This window comes from Oratosquilla oratoria, chromosome 34, assembly GCF_046742065.1.
Source record: "Oratosquilla oratoria isolate Oo_2021 chromosome 34, ASM4674206v1, whole genome shotgun sequence".
Taxonomy (NCBI): Eukaryota; Metazoa; Arthropoda; class Malacostraca; order Stomatopoda; family Squillidae; genus Oratosquilla; species Oratosquilla oratoria.
Window position 1 is genome coordinate 31,920,162 of NC_134810.1, and position 20,620 is coordinate 31,940,781.

The 20,620-nt window shown below is 39.5% G+C and overlaps 1 protein-coding gene across 6 annotated transcripts in view; it reads left to right on the plus strand.

Moving 5' to 3' along the window:
* The window catches only part of LOC143018161 (malectin), a 397,497-nt gene that overhangs the window by 187,931 nt on the left and 188,946 nt on the right, over positions 1–20,620 (plus strand). For all 6 annotated transcript variants that reach the window (XM_076173315.1, XM_076173314.1, XM_076173318.1 and 3 more), the window contains exon 4: positions 11,478–11,660. In XM_076173315.1, the coding sequence (XP_076029430.1) occupies positions 11,478–11,660 (183 nt within the window). The remainder of the gene's footprint in view (positions 1–11,477; positions 11,661–20,620) is intronic.

Sequence of the window (20,620 nt, forward strand, 5' to 3'; positions counted from 1 at the left end):
TCAGTTTTTTCTGGAACATTGTTCTAGTTTGCCTAAGCAAGATTGGGTGTTTACCAGCTATTCAATAGTTATTATGCTGTGTAGTCAAGCATTTTGGTGTTATTTTATGGATGTGGTATTGGAAAGTAGCTTCTAAAGAGGTTGAAAATGCATGAGAATGTTCCTCCATTTGGGACTTTATTGAATAGTAATAGTCTCATAAATTTGGTTTTGTTACTCTGCACTATGTGAAAACTAAGAACCATATGAGAACGGAGCCTTTATTTGTACAACGTTTCGCCTATTACAGCTTTTTCAAGTACAAGTTGAGATACATATGCTTGAGATTAATAAGGGGAAAGGAGGGAATGGGGAAAGAAAAGAAGAAGAGGGGGAAGGAAGAAGAGGAGGAGGAGGAGGAGAAGGGGGGAGATGGAGCACTGGGAAAGGTTGAGAATGCTTGCCCAAGCGTCCAATGCATGTGTGACACATAGAAACAAGGAAAACCATCTTATGGACTGGAAGAATGCAGAGCTGCTGATACGAGAACCAGACAAAATCTGCAGGAAGTGTTTAGAAGCAGCAATCGTTCAAGGAACGAACACTATTGAACAAAACAGGGGCATGTTTAACATCTTGCCCCACATAATTCCCCTAATACCCATGGCCAGCATAATTTTTTATATTTAAACCACCCTTTGTGAACTTTTCGCCCTCGGACGTTTGGGCCAGCATTCTCAACCTTTCCCAGTGTTCCATTCCCCCCCCCCTTCTCCTCCTCTCCTCCTCCTCCTCCTCCTCTCCTCCTCCTCCTCCTCCTCCTCTTCCTCCTCCTCCTCTTCCTCCTCCTCCTCTTCCTCCTCCTCCTCCTCCTACTCCTCCTACTCCTCCTCCTCCTCCTCTTCCTTCCCCCCCTTCTTCTTTTCTCTCCCCATTCCCTCGTTTTCCCCTTATTTAATCTCAAGCATATGTATCTCAACTTGTACTTGAAAAAGCTGTAATAGGTGAAACGTTGTACAAATAAAGGCTCCGTCCTCATATGGTGTTTAGCTCGTCAATCTTGTCGGCAACTGCCACTTTCATGAAAAACTAAGAAGTTTGTTAGCCATTTCTTGTTGTGGATGTCTGTCAGCATAATCTTTTTCGAATAATGTATATATTTTATGAAAGGTTGTATGATACCATCATGGATTTTTTTTTTTTATTAAGTGTTCTCTTGGTAGAACCCTCCAGCATTTGCATAATGGGAGAAATGTGCTATTGAAGTGTCTCTTATTGAATTATTCTTAGTATGGAGAGGTGGACAGATTAGTTTCTACATACATATACCAAAGGCTTTTTCCTCCTACATGGGGGTATGCCAAAAAGAAAAAGGCATAGAAACCACTCCCATCCATTCCATTTCCTATATACAGGTACTCCTCGTTTAATGACCTACTCGGTTAACGACAACTCGGAGTAACGACGGGCTTTATGACGTCGTTTAACATAAATTTCCCGAAGTTACGACGTCGTGTACGATAATTAAGTTGGCTGAGGCAAATTTGTATGATGTTATAAATGAACTTGTACGGTGGATATTAACTGTGAGGTAAAGTGTTCTGAAGCTTAGGTCTACATTACCATCCTGCAAGCTCCAAAAACTACCTGGGGTACAGTGTACCGTATTTTCCGGCTTAAAATGCGCATCGGGTTATAATGCGCACCCATGCACTTCGTTATCTCAGTACACAGATAGCGCGCACCGACGTATAACGCGCATGCCAGGAAAAGTCACTGGTGGCTAAAGCTCGTGAACTGCATGTATGCGACTCCTGCTTGCGTTGGTCCATTGTTTTGTGGGAAATTTGAGCCATGAAAAGTTTATTGAATACAAAATGTACATGAAAAATTTCGGATTTTTACAGAAAAATAGTAATTTACTATCCTGAGGGAACAATTCATCTTACAAGTTTTTATCACCGTGTACAAGTTTTTATCGCCATGCAGCAACAAACTATGTTTCGGTTCATAAGTGTCTTTACTGAAGTGACGTTTAGTTTAACAAACTCTCGCAAGAGGGTGTTTAGTGTAGGCTAGATTGGCAATAGAACTGTCAATCTCGGCCCTGATCTAGCATATTCCGGGTGAGCTAAAACGGCCAATGTTCATGATGTTGGTACCAGTGCTGTTTTACGGATCCCAAATATTTGCATAGACTATGATAATTAATATTAGTAAAAATAAACCAATGAAATAACGGCGATTAATTATTTAGTATCATGTGAACGAGGTTTCATGGAGAAGTATTTTTCATTGGCTAAAGCCACCGCTGGGATGATTTGTCACTAAATTAAGTGTCAGTTTAGGCATCAATCAGGACACAACTAAGAAAAAGTCGGAACTACATGTACCGGTATATGACTCATGTTGTGCGTTGGTCCCTTATTACTTTGTAGCTTAAATAATTTGTAGGAAATATGATCTAAAAAAGTTTATTGAAAGTAAAATATACAGAAAAATTTCGGGATTTTTACAGAAAATGTTCATTTTATATCTTGAGGAAATAATTTGTCTTTACCATTTTTTATTTAATACTGAAACAAACTACAGACTGTTTCGTTTTAGCTTTGAACCTGCAATGACAGTGGTGAAATAGGACAGTCATCGAGGTGACGTTTAGTTAATATAACTCCCGAAAGAGGGTGTTGTAGTCAGGTGTTTGACACACGACATCCATACTCAGCTACGAGATAGCTAATGAGCAACACTTTTTGAGGAAATATTTTCATTTTTTTTTTTTTTTTTTTTTTTTTTTTCCATGAATTTCTGATGGACGATTCCCTTTAGGTCTCCCAATACAACTACATTGACATTTCTCCCTAATTTCTCAATGCACTCATTTATATCTACCCAAAAAGCCTCCCTTTCCTTTACGCTCTTCTCACTACCAGGTCCATACAAACTTACAAAAACCCACATCTCCCTTCCCAGCTTCACAAAAACCCACATCTCCCTTCCCAGCTTCACCTTCATTCACATCAACCTTGATGAAACCTCCTTCTACTCCACTACCCACTTACTTATCTCTTTACTTACTAGTATAGCCACCCCTTCTCTCCCTCATCCCCTCTTCACTCCTGAGTACCTCCCAGCTACACTCCCAAACTCACAGTTGCTCTTTCCTTTCATTTTAGTTTCACTCAAAGCCAGTACATCCATCTTTCCTCTCACAAACATACTGCCTATCTCTTCCCTTTTACTCTCATCTGTACCACATCCATGCACATTAAAAGACCCAAACCTTAGGGTACTGGTTGGAAAACTCCCAGACCCTCTTATGCCTTTTCTTCTTTTTTTAGGAATGTCCCCTTTTGGGGCTACAGGTAGTAGGACTCCTAATCCCATCCCCGTCCCGTTTTTTTCGCCTTTTACGACTCAAGTGAAAAAACTTGGTAGTATTCTCTTCCCCCACCACAGGGTAGGTAGGTGAAAAAAGGAAATGAATATTCAGAGAAATGGTACAGGACAGTAACAAGGGGTTGGGGGACAGCATAATGGAGGGATAGTCGTAGTATAAAAGTGTCATAATTTCTCTATGAACAGAGTTTTCCTCTATCACAGACAAAATGATGTGTGGCTCTGGTCCATAGGGGTGCCCCATATAGACCCTAAAGTATCAACTGCATGCTACTTTGCCACAATAACATGCACCCAATACCCCAGACGGATGCTAGGTTTTCATTTCGTTACATTACACACTTTTTTTGTGTGTGATGATGTGAAATGGGGTAAGAGTATGACAGAAAATTTTGAAAGTAATAAAAAGGTGTTTTGGAAAGAAATTAAGAGAGGAAGAGGAGGCAAATCAAGTAGAGAAGAAAAGGTAAAAGGTGCAGATGGAGAGATGATAATGGAAGAGAAGGCAGTAAGGGGAAGATGGGCAGAATATTTTAGGGAGTTGCTAAATGTGAAGGAGGATAGGGAGGGAAAGGTAGCTGCAGTGGGAAATGCGAAGAAAATGAGAGTGATGAGTGAGGAAAATGGAGGAGAAATAAGGAAGGATGAGGTGAAGGCAGCAGTTAAGATGATGAAAGCAGGTAAGGCACCTGGTCTGGATGGATGTCATGCAGAATGTCTGAAAAAGGGAGGTACATTGATGGTGGACTGGCTGGTGAGGTTATTTAATGTTTGCTGGAGAGAGGGTAGAGTGCCGGAAGACTGGAGGAGTGCCTGTATAGTTCCTCTTTACAGGGGAAAAGGGGACAAGTGTGAATGTAGTAGTTTCAGAGGGATTAGCTTGTTAAGTATAGTTGGGAAGGCTTATGGGAGGATCTTGATTGAGAAGATTGTGAGAGGAAAAGAAGGAGTAATTGGTGAGGATCAGTGTGGATTTAGGACAGGTAGAGGTTGTGTAGATCAGATTTTTGTGGTAAGACAGATATGTGAGAAAGCTATAGGAAAGGGTAAGGATGTTTTTTTGGCTTTTATGGATCTGGAAAAGGCTTATGATAGGGTAGACAGAAAGGCACTGTGGGAGGTTATGCAGATATACAGGATAGGAGGAAAGCTTCTAGGAGCTGTCAAAAGTTTTTATGAGAGTAATAGAGCTTGTGTCAGGATTAGAAATGGAGAGAGTGAGTGGTTCGAGGTAAAAGTGGTACTTTGTCAAGGATGCGTTATGTCGCCCAGGCTGTTCAACTTATACATGGATGGGGTAGTGCAAGAGGTAAATGCAAGGGTAGTGGGTCAGGGATTGGAGATGGTTAAAGGAAATGGAGAAAAGTGGGAGGTGAGCCAGCTGTTGTTTGTGGACGACACTGCGCTTGTGGCAGGATCAGAGGAGGGATTGAGGAAGTTGGTGGCAGAGTTTGGGAGAGTGTGTGATAGAAGAAAATTGAAGATAAATGTGGGTAAAAGTAAGGTGATGAGATGTACAAGGGGTGAAAGTGGCAGTAGACTGGAAGTGAGCATTAAGGGAGAGCAACTGGAGGAAGTGGATAGTTTTAGATACTTGGGTGCAAATGTGGCAAGAAAAGGTGGAGTGAAGGTGGAGGTAGAATGTAGAGTGAGAGAAGCGAGTAAATGCCTTGGTGGATTAAAGAGTGTAATGAGGAATAGACATTTGGGAATGGATGCTAAGAGGAGAATGTATGAAGGAGTGATTGTGCCAACAGCACTGTATGGGGCAGAAACATGGAACATAAGAGAAGAAGAGAGAAGGAGTTTGAATGTGTTTGAGGTGAGGTGTCTTGAGAAGTATGATGGGGGTTACTAGGCTAGATAGAGTGAGAAATGAGGAGGTGAGGAGGAGAACAGGGGTGGAAAGGGAGTTGGGAGATAGGGTTGATGAAAGAATATTAGGATGGTTTGGACACATGGAAAGAATGAGTGAAGAAAGACTAGTAAAAGAAGTATGGAAGGCAGATGTGGAGGGAGTGAACATGAGGAGACATCCTAGGATGAGGTGGATGGATGGGGTGAAGGGGGCTTTGGGGAAGAGGGGAATGTCTGTTGAGGAAGGACGGGAGAGGACAGAAGACAGGGATGAATGGAGAATGGTTGTATATGGATGATGTTGTGATTGCATGAGGTGGGATGGGCGGGGGTATGGGGGGTGAGGTAGTATGTGTGAGCAAAATTTGACGCAACCCGAAGGGATTTCTCCCCGTCTTCTCCTTTTATGCAATGGGGGGACGGAGAGGGGGGTCGCCGATTTAATGAAGCGGCCTTGCTGTGGAAATGCTGTGTCTTACGACACTGTTTCTGACCCAGGGCAGTGGACAAGGTGCAGTGCTGTTGGCACAATCACTCCTTCATACAGTCTCCTCTTAGCATCCATTCCCAGATTCCTATTCCTCATTACACTTTTTAAACCACCAAGGCATTTACTCGCTTCTCTCAATCTACATTCTACCTCCACCTTCACTCCACCCTTTCCTGCCACATTTGCACCCAAATATCTAAAACTATCCACTTCCTCCAGTTGCTCTCCCTTAATGCTCACTTCCAGATTACTGCCACTTTCACCCCTTGTACATCTCATCACCTTACTTTTATCCACATTTATCTTCAGCTTTCTTCTATCACACACTCTCCCAAACTCTGTCACCAGCTTCCTCAATCCCTCCTCCGATCCTGCCACAAGTGCAGTGTCGTCCGCAAACAACAGCTGGCTCATCTCCCACTTTTCTCCATTTTCCTTAACCATCTCCAATCCCTGACCCACTACCCTTGCATTCACCTCTCGCACCACCCCATCCATGTATAAGTTGAACAGCCAGGGTGACATAACGCATCCCCGACGAAGTCCCACCTTTACCTCAAACCACTCACTCTCTCCATTTCTAATCCTGACACAAGCTCTACTACTCTCATAAAAACTCTTGACAGCTCCCAGCAGCTTTCCTCCTATCCCGTATATCCGCATAACCTCCCACAGTGCCTTTCTGTCTACCCTGTCGTAAGCCTTTTCCAGATCCATAAAGGCCCAGAAAACATCCTTCCCCTTACCTATAGCTTTCTCACATATCTGTCTTACCACAAAGATCTGATCTACACAACCTCTACCTGTCCTAAACCCACACTGTTCCTCACCAATTACTCCCTCTGTTCCTCTCCTAATCCTCTCAATCAAGATCCTCCCAAAAGCCTTCCCAACTACACTTAACAAGCTAATCCCTCTGAAACTACTACATTCACACTTGTCCCCCTTTCCCTTGTAAAGTGGAACTATACACGCACTCCTCCAGTCCTCTGGCACTCTACCTTCTCTCCAGCAAACATTAAATAACCTCACCAACCAGTCCACCATCACTATACCTCCTTTTTTAAGACATTCTGCATGGCATCCATCCAGACCAGGTGCCTTACCTGCTTTCATCATCTTAACTGCTGCCTTCACCTCATCCTTCCTTATTTCTCCTCCATTTTCCTCACTCATCACTCTCATTTTCTTAGCATTTCCCACTGCAGCTATCTTTCCCTCCCTATCCTCCTTCACATTTAGCAACTCCCTAAAATATTCTGCCCATCTTCCCCTTACTGCCTTCTCCTCCATTATCATCTCTCCATCTGCACCTTTACCTTTTCTTCTCTACTTGATTTGCCTCCTCTTCCTCTCTTAATTTCTTTCCAAAACATCTTTTTATTACTTTCAAATTTTTCTGTCATACTCTTACCCCATTTTACATCTTCTCTCCTCTTTGCCTCCTTTACCTTTTTCTTTACTTCTCTTTTCTTTTCCCTGTACGTCTCATATGACTCCCTCATCCTACTTTGTAACCAATCTGTGAAAGCTCACTTCTTCTCTTCTACAACCTTCTTAATTTCCTCATCCCACCATTCACTACCCTTCCTTCTATTTCCTCCTGACCTTCTTGTTCCACACACCATCCTTGCACACTTTGTGACTCCCTCCTTGAACCATCCCCATTCCTCCTCCACACCTACCTCCACTCTATCCTTCACTCCCTCCCACTCCTCCTTCAGCTTCCTCTTGTACTCCTTCTCCTTTTCCTCTTCGTTTAGAGAGTTCACTCTAAGCACCTCCCTACCTTTTGTCCCTTTCCTCTTCCTCCATCTGTCCTCCACTCTCAACTTACCTTCCACCAAAAAATGATCTGATATTCCCCCACTCTCTCCCCTTAGCTCATGTACATCCCTAACTCTTCCTATCATAATCCTATTTACCACTACATAGTCCATTAAAGCTCTATCTACCACCTTTCCCTCCACCACCCTCTCACATGTGTACTTATGCTTGACTTTCTTCCAAAACACTGTATTTGCTATCATCAACTCTCTTTCTAGACACATTTCCACCATCAACTCTCCACTACGATTCTTTCCTGGAACTCCACATTTCCCAACCACTCCATCAATTGGCTCCTTTCCTACCCTAGCATTAAGGTCTCCCAGTACTATTACACTTACACTTCTCCCTAAACCCTCTATGCACTCATTTAAATCTATCCAAAAGGCCTCCCTTTCTTCTACATTCTTCTCACTGCCAGGCCCATATGCACTTACAAAAACCCACATCTCCTTTCCCAGTTTCACCTTCATCCACATTATCCTTGAGGAAACCTCCTTCCACTCCACTACACGTTTACCTATCTCTTCACTTACTAGAATAGCCACCCCTTCCCTCCCTCGCCCTCTCTTCACTCCTGATAACCTCCCACTTACACTCCCAAACTTACAATTGCCCTTCCCTTTCAACTTAGTTTCACTCAAAGCCAACACATCCAACTTTCTTCTCACAAACATACTACCTATCTCCTCCCTTTTACTCTCATCTGTACCACATCCACGCACATTGAAAGACCCAAACCTTAGGGTGCTGGACCGAGGCCCTCCAGCCCCTCTTATGCCTCTGCCTTTTTTTCTAGGAATGTGCCCTGTAGGGCTATAAGGAGCGGGATGCCTAGTCCCAATCCCCGTCCCATTTTTTCTCGCCTCCTACGATCCAAGTGGGAATACTTGGTGGCAGTATTCTTTTCCTCCACCATAGAAAAAGAAAATACTCAGAGAAATGGTACAGTATAGCAACAAGGGTTGGGGGACAGCATAACGGAGGGACAGTCGTAGTATAAAAGTGTCATCATTTTTCTATGAACAGAGTTTTCCTCTATCATAGACAAAATGATGTGTGGCTCTGGTCCGTAGGGGCGCCCCATATAGACCCTAAAGTATCGACTGCATGCTACTTTGTCACAGTAACAAGCAGCCAACACCCCAGAGAGGGATGGATGGGCAGACTGTGCCTATCTAGACCTACAAAAAACATTTGATAAGGTACCACACAAGAAATTAATAAAAATAGAATCAATAGGGGGCATCAGAGGTAAAATATTAGAATGGATGGAGGACTTTCTGACTGGGATAAAAATGAGGGTAGTAATTAGAGACAAATACTCAAAGTGGGAAAAAATTATAAGTGGTGTTCCACAGGGGTTGGTGCTGGCTCCAATCACGTTTGCCATATACATAGATGGCATGGATGAAGGAGTTGAGTGTTATAAGAATTTCTTTTCAGACGATGCAAAAATACTAAAGAAAGTAAGAACAGAAGAGGACTGTGATTCATTACAATTAGAGCTGGGCAAAATCTGGAAATGGACTCAAAAGTGGGAAGTGAACTTCAATATCAAGAAATGTAGCATAATGGAGTTTGGGAAAAGTAAAAACAGAATTTCAGAAAGTTATAAAATTGGTGAAGAAGAAATTAAAAAAGTGTACTTGGAAAGGGACCTTGGAGTAATAATCAGCAAAGACATGACACTGGATAAACTTATAAACAAAATAGTCAGAGAAACCTTCAACCTATTAAGATCAATCAATGAAAGTGGCATTTCACTATTTGGATGAGGAAATTATTAAAAAAAATATTAGATACATTGATTAGACCAAAACTGGAATACGCAGTGACACTATGGACACCCAGTACAAAAAAGAATATAAGGAAATTAGAAAGAATACAGAGAGCAATTACAAAGTTGGCACTAGCTCTTTCCAAATTAACATACAAACAAAGATTATTGAAATTGGAACTACCAACTCTAGAGCAGAGAAGAGAAAGAGGTGATCTACTGACTATAGAATCATGAAAGGAATGGAAATCCTTGATAGGAATGATTTACTAAAAAATGACAATGGAAAAACAAGAGGTCATGAAAAGAAACTCAGAAAGGATAACTATAGAAGAGATCTGAAAAAAAAAAAAAAAAAAAATAGCTTGCCACACAAAGGGTGGATATCTGGAATAACTTAGATAAAGAAACAGTGTGTGTAAATACTATTCAAGATTTTAAGAAAAAACTAGATGCTGAAAGATACAAAGATGGGTCACCACGAGCATAGCTCCCTTCCTGTATAATACAACTAGGTAAATACACAAAACATCCACACACAAACACATTCACACCCAGATAGCTAAACAACCCTTTCAAGAAAGACCACCAAACTCAATACTCCAACAACAACCCCCAGATATAAGTTCCACAGAGAGAACCATCCCACACTAAACAAGAACCACTTTAGCATGGCTGCACTCAGGATGCCATCCTTCATTAAAACAGTACCAACACAGAATAGGCCTGGCCAGAGATTCAAACTGACCCAGATGCAACCACCATACAGAAGACACAAAACATGTACAACAATGCCCCACACTAACAATCCCCATCAATTACACAATATCTCTTCTCTAAGTGAATTATGGTCCCACTCAGAGGCTCTTGCTGGTTTTCTAGAGGCCATGGATCTTCAAGAAGAGAGACCAGGGACAATGGAATGATTGATTGATTTGTAGTCTTCCTGTTGCCTGGAGTAGTGGGTTTGAAAAATTTTCTGGAGAAATGTTTGTTAATGATCCAAGAGTTGTGGAAGACAGAGATGGGTGGAGGGAATTTGAGGAGACAGCTGAGGATGAAGTTGTTGGATAGGTAAAAGGGGCCTTGAGCAAGAAAAGGAGAAGGCATGGGATAGGGGTGAGTAGAGAATGGTCGTGTATGGATGTTATATTGATGCAGCCCAAAGGGATTTCTCCACGTATTCTCTCTTTTTTTTCATGAGGGGATGAGGAGGGATGGTCACCATGTAAATGAAGTGGCCTTGTTGTTGATGTAATGTGTTTTGCTGTATAGCTTATAATCTGGGCAGTGGGCAAGAGACAGGAATGACCTTTCATACATGAGGAGTTAAGATGAGAAGGAAACAAGGGTGGTGGATGGAAGTGGAATAGGTGGGAGTGGGTGCATGCCATGACTGGCTACCTCCCTTGTAGTGGGGAGGAAGCCCTTGGTATATAGATGGATAAATAGTTTGTCAATGATATTGTATTGGTATTTTGGCAAAGGTCTTTTTCCTTGGGTTGTTCCAAATGCCTTATGGACGAATGGTATAAACCCTCTTGTCTATATTCATAAGTCACTAAACATTAAGTATTGGAAATTACAGGGACTAATAAATGATACCTGCTTGTGGTGGTCCTGCAAGAGAAACATCAAAGCTGCCCATTTTTAAAACCTGTCAACCATCTCACCTTCATCAGAATGTGTAGTCCTGAGGGTCTGACAATCAATCCCCAGATTGAGTCCAAGATATCTATCAACTTCAACAGTGTTTCATGCACTTTTTCACACATGGAGAGCTGGCAATAAGTGACTGCTTCTCTCCCTCTACTGTGAAACTTGAGGCAACAGTTAGTATCAATATTGAAAATCACAACTCAGGATTCCAATTATTTGTATATTTGAACCAGCTCTATGGATTTATGTTTATTTTTATTTTTGTATGCCTCACATTTACAAGTTTTTCAGTTGTGTACAAAAGTTGTTTTTCTTTGATTATTTTATGGTTTGAATTGTTGCAGAAGCAATCTTATGAAACTAAGATTGGAACAGGTTCAAAGCCAATGTATTACAAAACTTAGGATTCTTTTCCTAAGATTTACATTTTATTTCACTTGCAGTTTCAAAGTAACCATTTTACATGTCAGATTTTTCTTTCCATAGGTTTTTGATGTTCAGCTGAATGGAGAACATCTAGTTATACCTGGTTTAGATATATTCAGTCGTGTGGGACGAGGTGTCGCATATGATGAATATGTGCCCTTCACGATATCCAACAACAGATTATTAGTGGAAGGGCAAGAGAGTGCAGTGAGAGACAACAAAGTTCCTGTGGAATTTATCAAGGTTTGTATTATCATATTTGTAAATACCATAAAGTTACTCCATAATAATAGAAACTTCCAGGGTGCAGGTCCCTTAAGGCCACATCTCCTTGTGGAATTAGGGAGTTTTGTGCTGGTTTTAGGTGTTAGTGAGGGAGGTGGTGTAATTGATTGAAATTCTCTGATGTTCCTTTCATATTGTACACCCTCCTTTGATCAATGGTGCATCCTTGGTAAGACATTATGGCAGAACCATAGATGCCCTAGATGCAACCACTACAAAGAGGACATAAAGCACCTCATTCTACAATACCCTACACTAACAGTCCCTAGGCAACAACATAATTAATATCTTTACCCTGAATGACTTATGGACCCACCCAATGATTGTAGTCAGTTACTTGGGAGCCATGAGTCTTCTGCAAGAGAGACCTGGGCAGACAGATTGCTTAATTGACTCTCCAGGGTTTTATATTTAGTTATGTTGCACCCTTTCAGTAAGGAAGAGGTTGAAGGTTATGGTTGCATATCTGAGAATCCCTTGAGTAGCATTACACTGGGGTCTTGCAATTCTAGAGTTAGGGTGATTTTCAAGGTTTTCAAAGCATCAAAATGCAATCACCTCCATCTTAGTAGCCAAACTAAAAAAGGTATGCTTTTTGTGCAGTTTGAATGTCAAATTTGCAAGTTAGGCGTAGAATTAAAGTTAATGGGTAGGAATTTGAGGTCAAATCTGCGAGTTGTTGAAATGTAGGCTGTGGAAATGCATGACCCCCAGTGTCTTCTTTACATATTGGTAATCAATCAGTCAATCAATCCATTGCCTCAGCTCTTTCTTGGAGGAGACCCACAGCTCTCAGGTAACCAGCAACATCCACCAGATGGCTCCATATGTCACTTAAGCAAGAAATATTGTGTTGCCTTTTGATAGTAAATGTGTAGCAGCATATGATGAAATGCTTGGTGTCCGCTATGTGATTGTTGCATCTAGGACAGTTTTATTCTGTAGCCAGACCTATTCTCTGTTAGTATATCTTAGAACTGGATGGTGTCGCATACACAAGCTTGCTAATATGGTTTTTACTTCTCTTGAAATATATTTTTCTCTTGGCTGATGACAGAGGGGTGGTTCAGTGGAGTATTGAGTTTAGTGTTCTATCTATTGACACTTTTATGACATCTCAGGTCTGATATGTGGGGTGAAGGTCATATAAACATAAAATGTGAGCCCTAAGATTATAGGGTTCTTTTCCAGTGGAAGGCTTTGGTCATTCAATTTAACTGTTAGGTGTTTTTATTATTATTATTATTATTATTATTATTATTATTATTATTTTTCTTATTCATGGTTGTCAGAAGTGATTAATGTTAATGATAATTTTTGGGATGATGCTTCCATTCTGTCATCTCTAGGGCTGTGGTCTAGTTTGTGTATTTACCTAGTTGTATGTTATAGGAAGAGAGCTATGCTCGTAGTGACCTGTCTTTGTATTTTTCAGCATCAAGTTTGTTCTGTTATTCTTGTATAGTTTTTGCACTCACTGATTCCTCATCCAGTTTATCCCAGATATCTACCACTCTGTGTAGGAAATTATTCTTTTTATATCTTCTATAACTATCCTTCTTAGACGGTCAGTAGATCTCCTCTTTCTCTTCTTTGTTCCAGGGTTGATAGTTTGAGTTTGAGCAATCTTTGTATGTTGATTTGGAGAGTGTTGGTGCCATCTTTGTCATTGGTCTTTGAATTCTTTCTAATTTCTTTTTATTCATTTTAGTACTGGGTGTCCATAGTGTTGCAGCATATTCCAATCTTGGTCTTATCAACGTAACTAATAGTTTCTTTATCCAAGAAGTCAAAGGCCTTTTTCATTGACCTTAGTAGATTAAAGGTTTCTCCGACTATTTTGTTGACATGTTTGTCTGTTACCATGCCATTGCTGATAATTACTCCTAGGTCCCTTTCTGAGTTAAATTTTTTAACTTCCTTTGTACCAATTTTATATTGTCCCAATATTCTATTTTTACTTTTTCCAAATTCCATTATATTATATTTTTTTTATATTGAAGTACACTTGACACTTTTAACTCCATTCCCAAACTTTATCCAGGTCTTTTTGTAGTGATTTACAATCTTCTGTACTCTCTTTAGTAGTTTTGCATCATCTGCAAGGAAGTTTATATAACATTCCACACCTTCATCCATGTCATTTATATACTGTATATGGCAAACATTATTGGAGCCAATAAAGAACCTTGTGGGACTCCATTTATCAATTCTTCCCAGGTCGAATTCTTGTCTCTAATTACCACCCTCATTTTTCTCCCATTCAAGAAATCTTCCATTCGTTCCAATAATTTTCCTTGTACTACACCAGTTATTTTAATTTTTCTTAGCAGCTTTTTGTGTGGTACTTTATCAAATGCATTTTGTAGATCTAAGAAGGCACAATCTGCCCATCCGCCCCTTTCTTGTATTATTTCTATTAGCCTAGAGTAAAAGCAAATCAAGTTTGTGGCACATGATCTTCCACATTTAAATCCAAATTGTCATGGATTTAGTATATTATTCTTTTCCAAATGTTTAATCCATTTACTTTTGATAACATTTTCACATATTTTTGCTATTGTGCTTGTAAGGGAGACCAGTCTATAGTTGGATTTCCCTTGTCCCCTCCTTTGTATATTAAAATGCAAATATTGTACCAATATAAGTCTTATGTACTTATATTGGTACAATATTTGCATTTTTTCAATCTTGTGGTATTTTTCCTTCTTTGAGAAATAAATTATCTTGTGTATTTTGTTCGTTAGTTCATCTGTACATCCTTTTAATATCCAATTGTAATTCCATCCTGCCCGTGTGATTTTCTGATATCAAGGGGTTTTATTTGATCCCTTATTTCCTTCTGTGTCAAGAGTTTTTATGAGAGTAGTAGAGCTTGTGTCAGGATTAGAAATGGAGAGAATGAGTGGTTCGAGGTAAAGGTGGGACTTCGTCAAGGATGCGTTATGTTGCCCTGGCTGTTCAACTTATACATGGATGGGGTAGTGCAAGAGGTAAATGCAAGGGTAGTGGGTCAGGGATTGGAGATGGTTAAAGAAAATGGAGAGAAGTGGGAGGTGAGCCAGCTGTTGTTTGCAGACGACACTGCACTTGTGGCAGGATCGGAGGAGGGATTGAGGAAGTTGGTGACAGAGTTTGGGAGAGTGTGTGATAGAAGAAAGCTGAAGATAAATGTGGGTAAAAGTAAGGTGATGAGATGTACAAGGTTTGAAAGTGGCAGTAGTCTGGAAGTGAGCATTAAGGGAGAGCGACTGGAGGAAGTGGATAGTTTTATATACTTGGATGCAAATGTGGCAGGAAAAGGTGGATTGAAGGTGGAGGTAGAATGTAGATTGAGAGAAGCAAGTAAATGCCTTGGTGGATTAAAAAGTGTAATGAGGAATAGACATTTGGGAATGGATGCTAAGAGGAGACTATATGAAGGAGTGATTGTGCCAACAGCACTGTATAGGGCAGAAACATGGAACATAAGAGAGGAAGAGAGAAGAAGTTTCAATGTGTTTGAGATGAGGTGTCTGAGAAGCATGATGGGGGTTACTAAGCTGGATAGAGTGAGAAGTGAGGAGGAGAACAGGGGTGGAAAGGGGGTTGGGAGACAGGGTTGATGAAAGAGTATTAGGATGGTTTGGACACATGGAAAGAATGAGTGAAGAAAGATTAGTAAAAGAGGTATGGAAGGCAGATGTGGAGGGAGTGAACATGAGGGGACGTCCTAGGATGAGGTGAAGGGGGCTTTGGGGAAGAGGGGAATGTCTGTTGAGGAAGGACGGGAGAGGACAGAAGACAGGGGTGAATGGAGAATGGTTGTATGTGGATGATGTTGTGATGCATGAGGTGGAATGGGCGGGGGTATGGGGGGTGAGGTAGTGTGTGTGAGCAAAATTTGATGCAGCCCAAAAGGATTTCTCCCCGTCTTCTCCTTTTATGCATGGGGGGACGGAGAGGGGGGGTCGCTGATTAAATGAAGCGGCCTTGCTGTGGATGTGCTGTGTCTTGCGACACTGTTTCTGACCCAGGGCAGTGGACAAGGTGCAGGGATGACCCGTTATCCAGGAGGTGCTAAGAAAAGAGGGAGGGTGGAGGGGTGTGGAGTGTATTCAGGGATGGAATGGGTGGGAATGATTTATGCCTTTTCCTTTTTGGCTAGCCCCCTTGTAAGGGGGGAAAAAGCCTTGGTATATGTATGTATGTATGTCACAGATATTTCTTTCATTGGGGGGGATCTTTCTGTCCTTCCTCTCAATCTTGTGTACTTTCAATTGTGAATACAGTTTTAAAAAGTTTGTTCATAATTTAAGCCATTTCTACATCATCTGTATATTTATTATTCCCTTCACAAAGTTTCACTTTCATGTTTATCTTTTAGTTTGTCCTTTACATACCTGTAGAATAGTTTAGGTTGGTCCTTGCATTTTTCTATTATGTCCTTTTTATAGTTTCTCTTTTCTTCCCTATGTGTTTTTATATATTCTTATGTTTTTTTTTTGTTTTTTTTGTTTTGTCTTTCATCTTTGTGTCTTCTCTCTTTAGCCTTGTTATGTTTTTTGTTGTACCAGCACTTTATGTACACTCATTCTTGTTTCTTCTTTGGTATGTATTTGTCTATTCCCTCATCATAATTTGCTTTTAATATATTCCATTTCTCTTCCATCTTTGTTTCTTCATTTAAGAAGTTTTCCCAGTTTATATTTTGGAAGAATTTTCTGAGTTTCTCAAAATTTATTTTATTGTACATTAGTCTTCCTTTTCTATGTTTCTCACTTCTTTTCAAATCAATCTGTTCTTTTAGTTTGAACTCTGTTAGTATGTGGTCACTCTTCCCAGTTGATGTCTTGTATTTCATTTTATCCACGATTTCAGGCTCTGATGTAAATATTAAATCTAGTCTTGACGGTTTTCCATTGTTTCTATACCTGGTATTTTCCTTTACCCATTGAGTCGATGTGTATTCAATGGTCATATCAAGTAGAATACTTCCCGTAATGTCTTCTCCACATTTCACTGTAATTTCTCCCCAACATATTTCTTTAGAATTAAAGTCACCCATAATTACTCTGTTTCCTCCTTTCAATAATTCAATTACTGTATATACTTGCATATAGGTCACACCACTAGTTTGTGGTTGTCAAAGAGGTTATTTGCGGTTGACCCGCAGATAGGTCGCACTGTAATCTGGCGATTTACAAGACTGATTCAAAGTTAAAAATGATCAGATATTTACCTTTATTTCAAAACTTTACCCACAAAATTTTAATATCAGAACACATGTAGATTGTCTGACTGTCACACGTGCACATAATGCAAACTTATATAAACAGCGGTTGCATTTCTAAAACTATAATCGTAAACAAATGCACTTGTGTAAAAAACGTTATAGTGAATTTGACAAAAAAAATCAATAAGAGTTTGTCAAATGGATACTATACAACAGTATAGAAGAAAATTTCTTTAAGCTGATCTTTCTGCTTTCTCCATCCACTCACTACCTTTCCTGAAACCCAAATCTCCCTTTCTGCAGATCTGTTTCTATGTTCTTATGCGTAATCCACAACTTTCAGCTTAAAACCTACTTCATAGTTCTCTCTCTTAACAATACTCATGATCAGGGTTTGCAGTTTTTAGGCCTAAAACTCCATGTGATCTTCTATAAATCTAACAGTACAGTAGGCCCAATGGAAGTTTATGAAAATAATTTTTTATTACGAAAATCATAAGTTTTTTAAAGTTACATAATTTGTGCACATATCATAGAAACACAGCCACAAGTGAAACAGGTGATGTACGGTAATGTATGGTAAACAAAGGATCAAGGTCGCATTGCTTATAAACACTACAAAACATGCGAAAGAGTATATTTTACGATTTTATTGTAATTGATATATGATTTTGTAGCAGCAATAGTACAGTTTAGAGCAGCAAGTTCGTAGGAACCTTTGATATATTTTATGGATACAAAAGGCTTGAAAAGCTTTCCGATGCATATTGTGTGAACACCACTGAAATTCCATGTCATTGTCACACTGAAATTGCCAATTGTTGCGATTTTGGTGACAGTAGTGCTGTCCCTCAATGTCAAATGGATAGGTTGCACCCCTAATTTTGGCAAAATATTTAGTTTAAAAAAGTGCGACCCAAACCCAAGTATATGGTAATGCATTCTTTGTGTCTTTCAACATTTTGGAATGATCACTATCTGTCCAAGACTGTGTTTTGAGGGGCACATATATTATGACAAATTTTCTATTTTTCATGTCTGTTTTCAATTTTAATTATAATCAATTCCACATTGTTTTTTCCCTCTGTTATCTTTGTTACATTTAAACCTTAGTCAAAAACATAACTGCACCGTGTTTCTCCTTTCCCACAATATCTAATGGTAGTGGACCTTTTAATTTTGTCTCCACAATTACCATTATGTCTGGTTTCTCTACTGACAGATAGTCGTTTAATTTGTTTAGTCCTGAAATCCTGCTGTCCATGTTAGTATATGTTATTTTAATTTTTTATTTCTCTCTTTTTTATGAACCATTTTCTCAACCTCAGGTCCAGTACTCTCAAAGAAAAAAAAAAAAATTCTTTTCATTCTGTTTTTTTTTCTCGTTTTTTCATTTGCTTCATTTCTAAGTGTCTTTTGTTTCTCTATTTCCTCATCACTCATTTTTTTTTTTTTTTTATCCATACATTTCATACGTTTTTATAATTTTCACTATTTGGCAGCTTTGCTGCTTTTGATAGTACTTCTTCAGCTATCATTTGGGACCTTAGTTTGATTTTTAGTGGCCTATACTGTTTTTCTCTAGAGTACTGTTCCATTTTATGTATTTCTTTCTCTTTGTCCATTATCTGTCCCTCCTCTTGTATCTATTTCAGAATTGCTTTTGCAATTTCTTTCTCCTCTTTTTCTCTTTGGTATCTGTGTACATCACAGTTTTCCTTTTCTTTAATTACTTTAATTATCATTTCTTTAGAATTTTCCTCAACCTGTTGTACTATTTCTTTAAAGGTTATTTTCTTATTTTCTTGTTCTAGCTTCCATTGATTTTATTTCTAGGAGATCTGTCTCCTTAATTGTTTCTCCTACTTTATCAGGCATTGCTTGTATTTGTTCTTTGACTTCTTTTTTCAGTGCCCCATTTTTAATTTCTTCATTTTTCATTCTTTTGTTATCACCTCTGACCATATTTAATTAGTTTTTTAGATCATTAAGCTCTTTGTTCATCTCATCATTAGCTCTTCGTAGTTGGTGTATCTCTCTGTACATTGCCCTATATTCATTTTTCAAATCTATTACTTCATCAAATCAGCAAAATCCCAATTTCTTAGTACATTTTTATACCTAGTTTCTCTTTCTGCATCTACTACTCTGCCTAATGATCCTCTTTTGGAAATCCTGAAAAAACATTGGTGTTCCATCTTTGAGTTGATTTCAGAGTATGCCATGCATGATTTTTTTGGTATTACCCCCAGCAGTGACTCAACTCTACTCATGTCCAAATCTCTCATTGTTGGTTCAATTTTTCTTCTTTTTTTCTATTTTGTTCTTCATTTTGTGTATACACTACACTATTTACTTGAAACTTATTTTACCATTTTGGTCATTTGATAAATACAACCACTTCTCTTTTGTAATTACAACTGTTTCCTTTTGTTGTTAGCAAAAAAGTGCTGTACAAAAGCTCATTTTCTAGCCATTCACCCATGTCCATTCACAAAAAGAATAGTTATAGAAAAAACTTGTAAAGGAACAGTTTCCCACACAGAGCAATAAACACATGGAACAAATTAGACAACAAAACAGTATGTGCAAACACTATACAAGATTTTAAGATAAAACTTGATGCGGAGAGATACAAAGACGGGTCACCACGAGCATAGCTCCCCACCCATATATTACAACTAGGTAAATACTACTAGGTAAATACATCTGTGTCTCTCTCGTTTATACATTTGGGTAAACAGAGGGGCAAGGGTGGTTTTGACGTATGTCTGACAGTGTAAGTTGGCTTGAGTGTTCTTAAATGTTACTTTATAATTTCTATCCATTTATATACTGAGAGCTTTTTTCCCTCTTATAAGGGAGGTAGCCAAGTCAGAGGCACATATATATTCTCACCTATTTTACATCCACCACCCCCTCCACCCTTTCCATGTCAGCTCCTCATGGCTGGCAGGTCATCCCTACATCCAACTGCCTTGGTTCAAATGCAATGTACTAAGACACAGTACATCCATAGCAAGGCTGCTTCACTTAATTGGTGACCTCTCCACCCCTCATGCAGAAAAAGAGAAGACAAAGAGGAATCCTTTGAGAATGCATCAAAATATCATTCACACAAAAGCATCCCCTACCCCCATCCCCCTTTCCTTGCATAACAGTATCATCTATATACAGTCATTTTTCACTCATCCCTATCTCCTGCCTTCTGTTCTCAACAGACATTTCCCCCTTGCTCAGTTCCCCCTTGACCCCATACATCCATCTCATCCTCAGTCATCCCCTTAAGTTCACTCTCCCCACCTCTGTCTTCCACACCTCTTTTACTAATCTTTCTTAACTCATTCTTTCCATGTGTTCAAACCAACCCAATAATCTTTTATCAGCTCTATGTCATCTCATTTTCCACTCCTGCTCTCCTCCTGACCTCCTTGTTTTTCATGCTGTGTATGTACTCTAGCATTAAGTTTTACATCAGGATTTGGGAGGTTGCTTATGAGGAGATTGAATAGCATTGATGAGAGTATTACTCTTTGGGAGACACTGTTGTATAGTCTTTGTTATAAAAAAAATTTTGTTTTGGTTTACTCTACACTGCCTCCCTGGTAAGAAGTTAGTTAACCACTTCTTGTAAATGTTGTATTTATTTTTTACCTTGTTGTATTGCACGGGAAGGGAGCTATGCTCACAGTAACCCATCTTT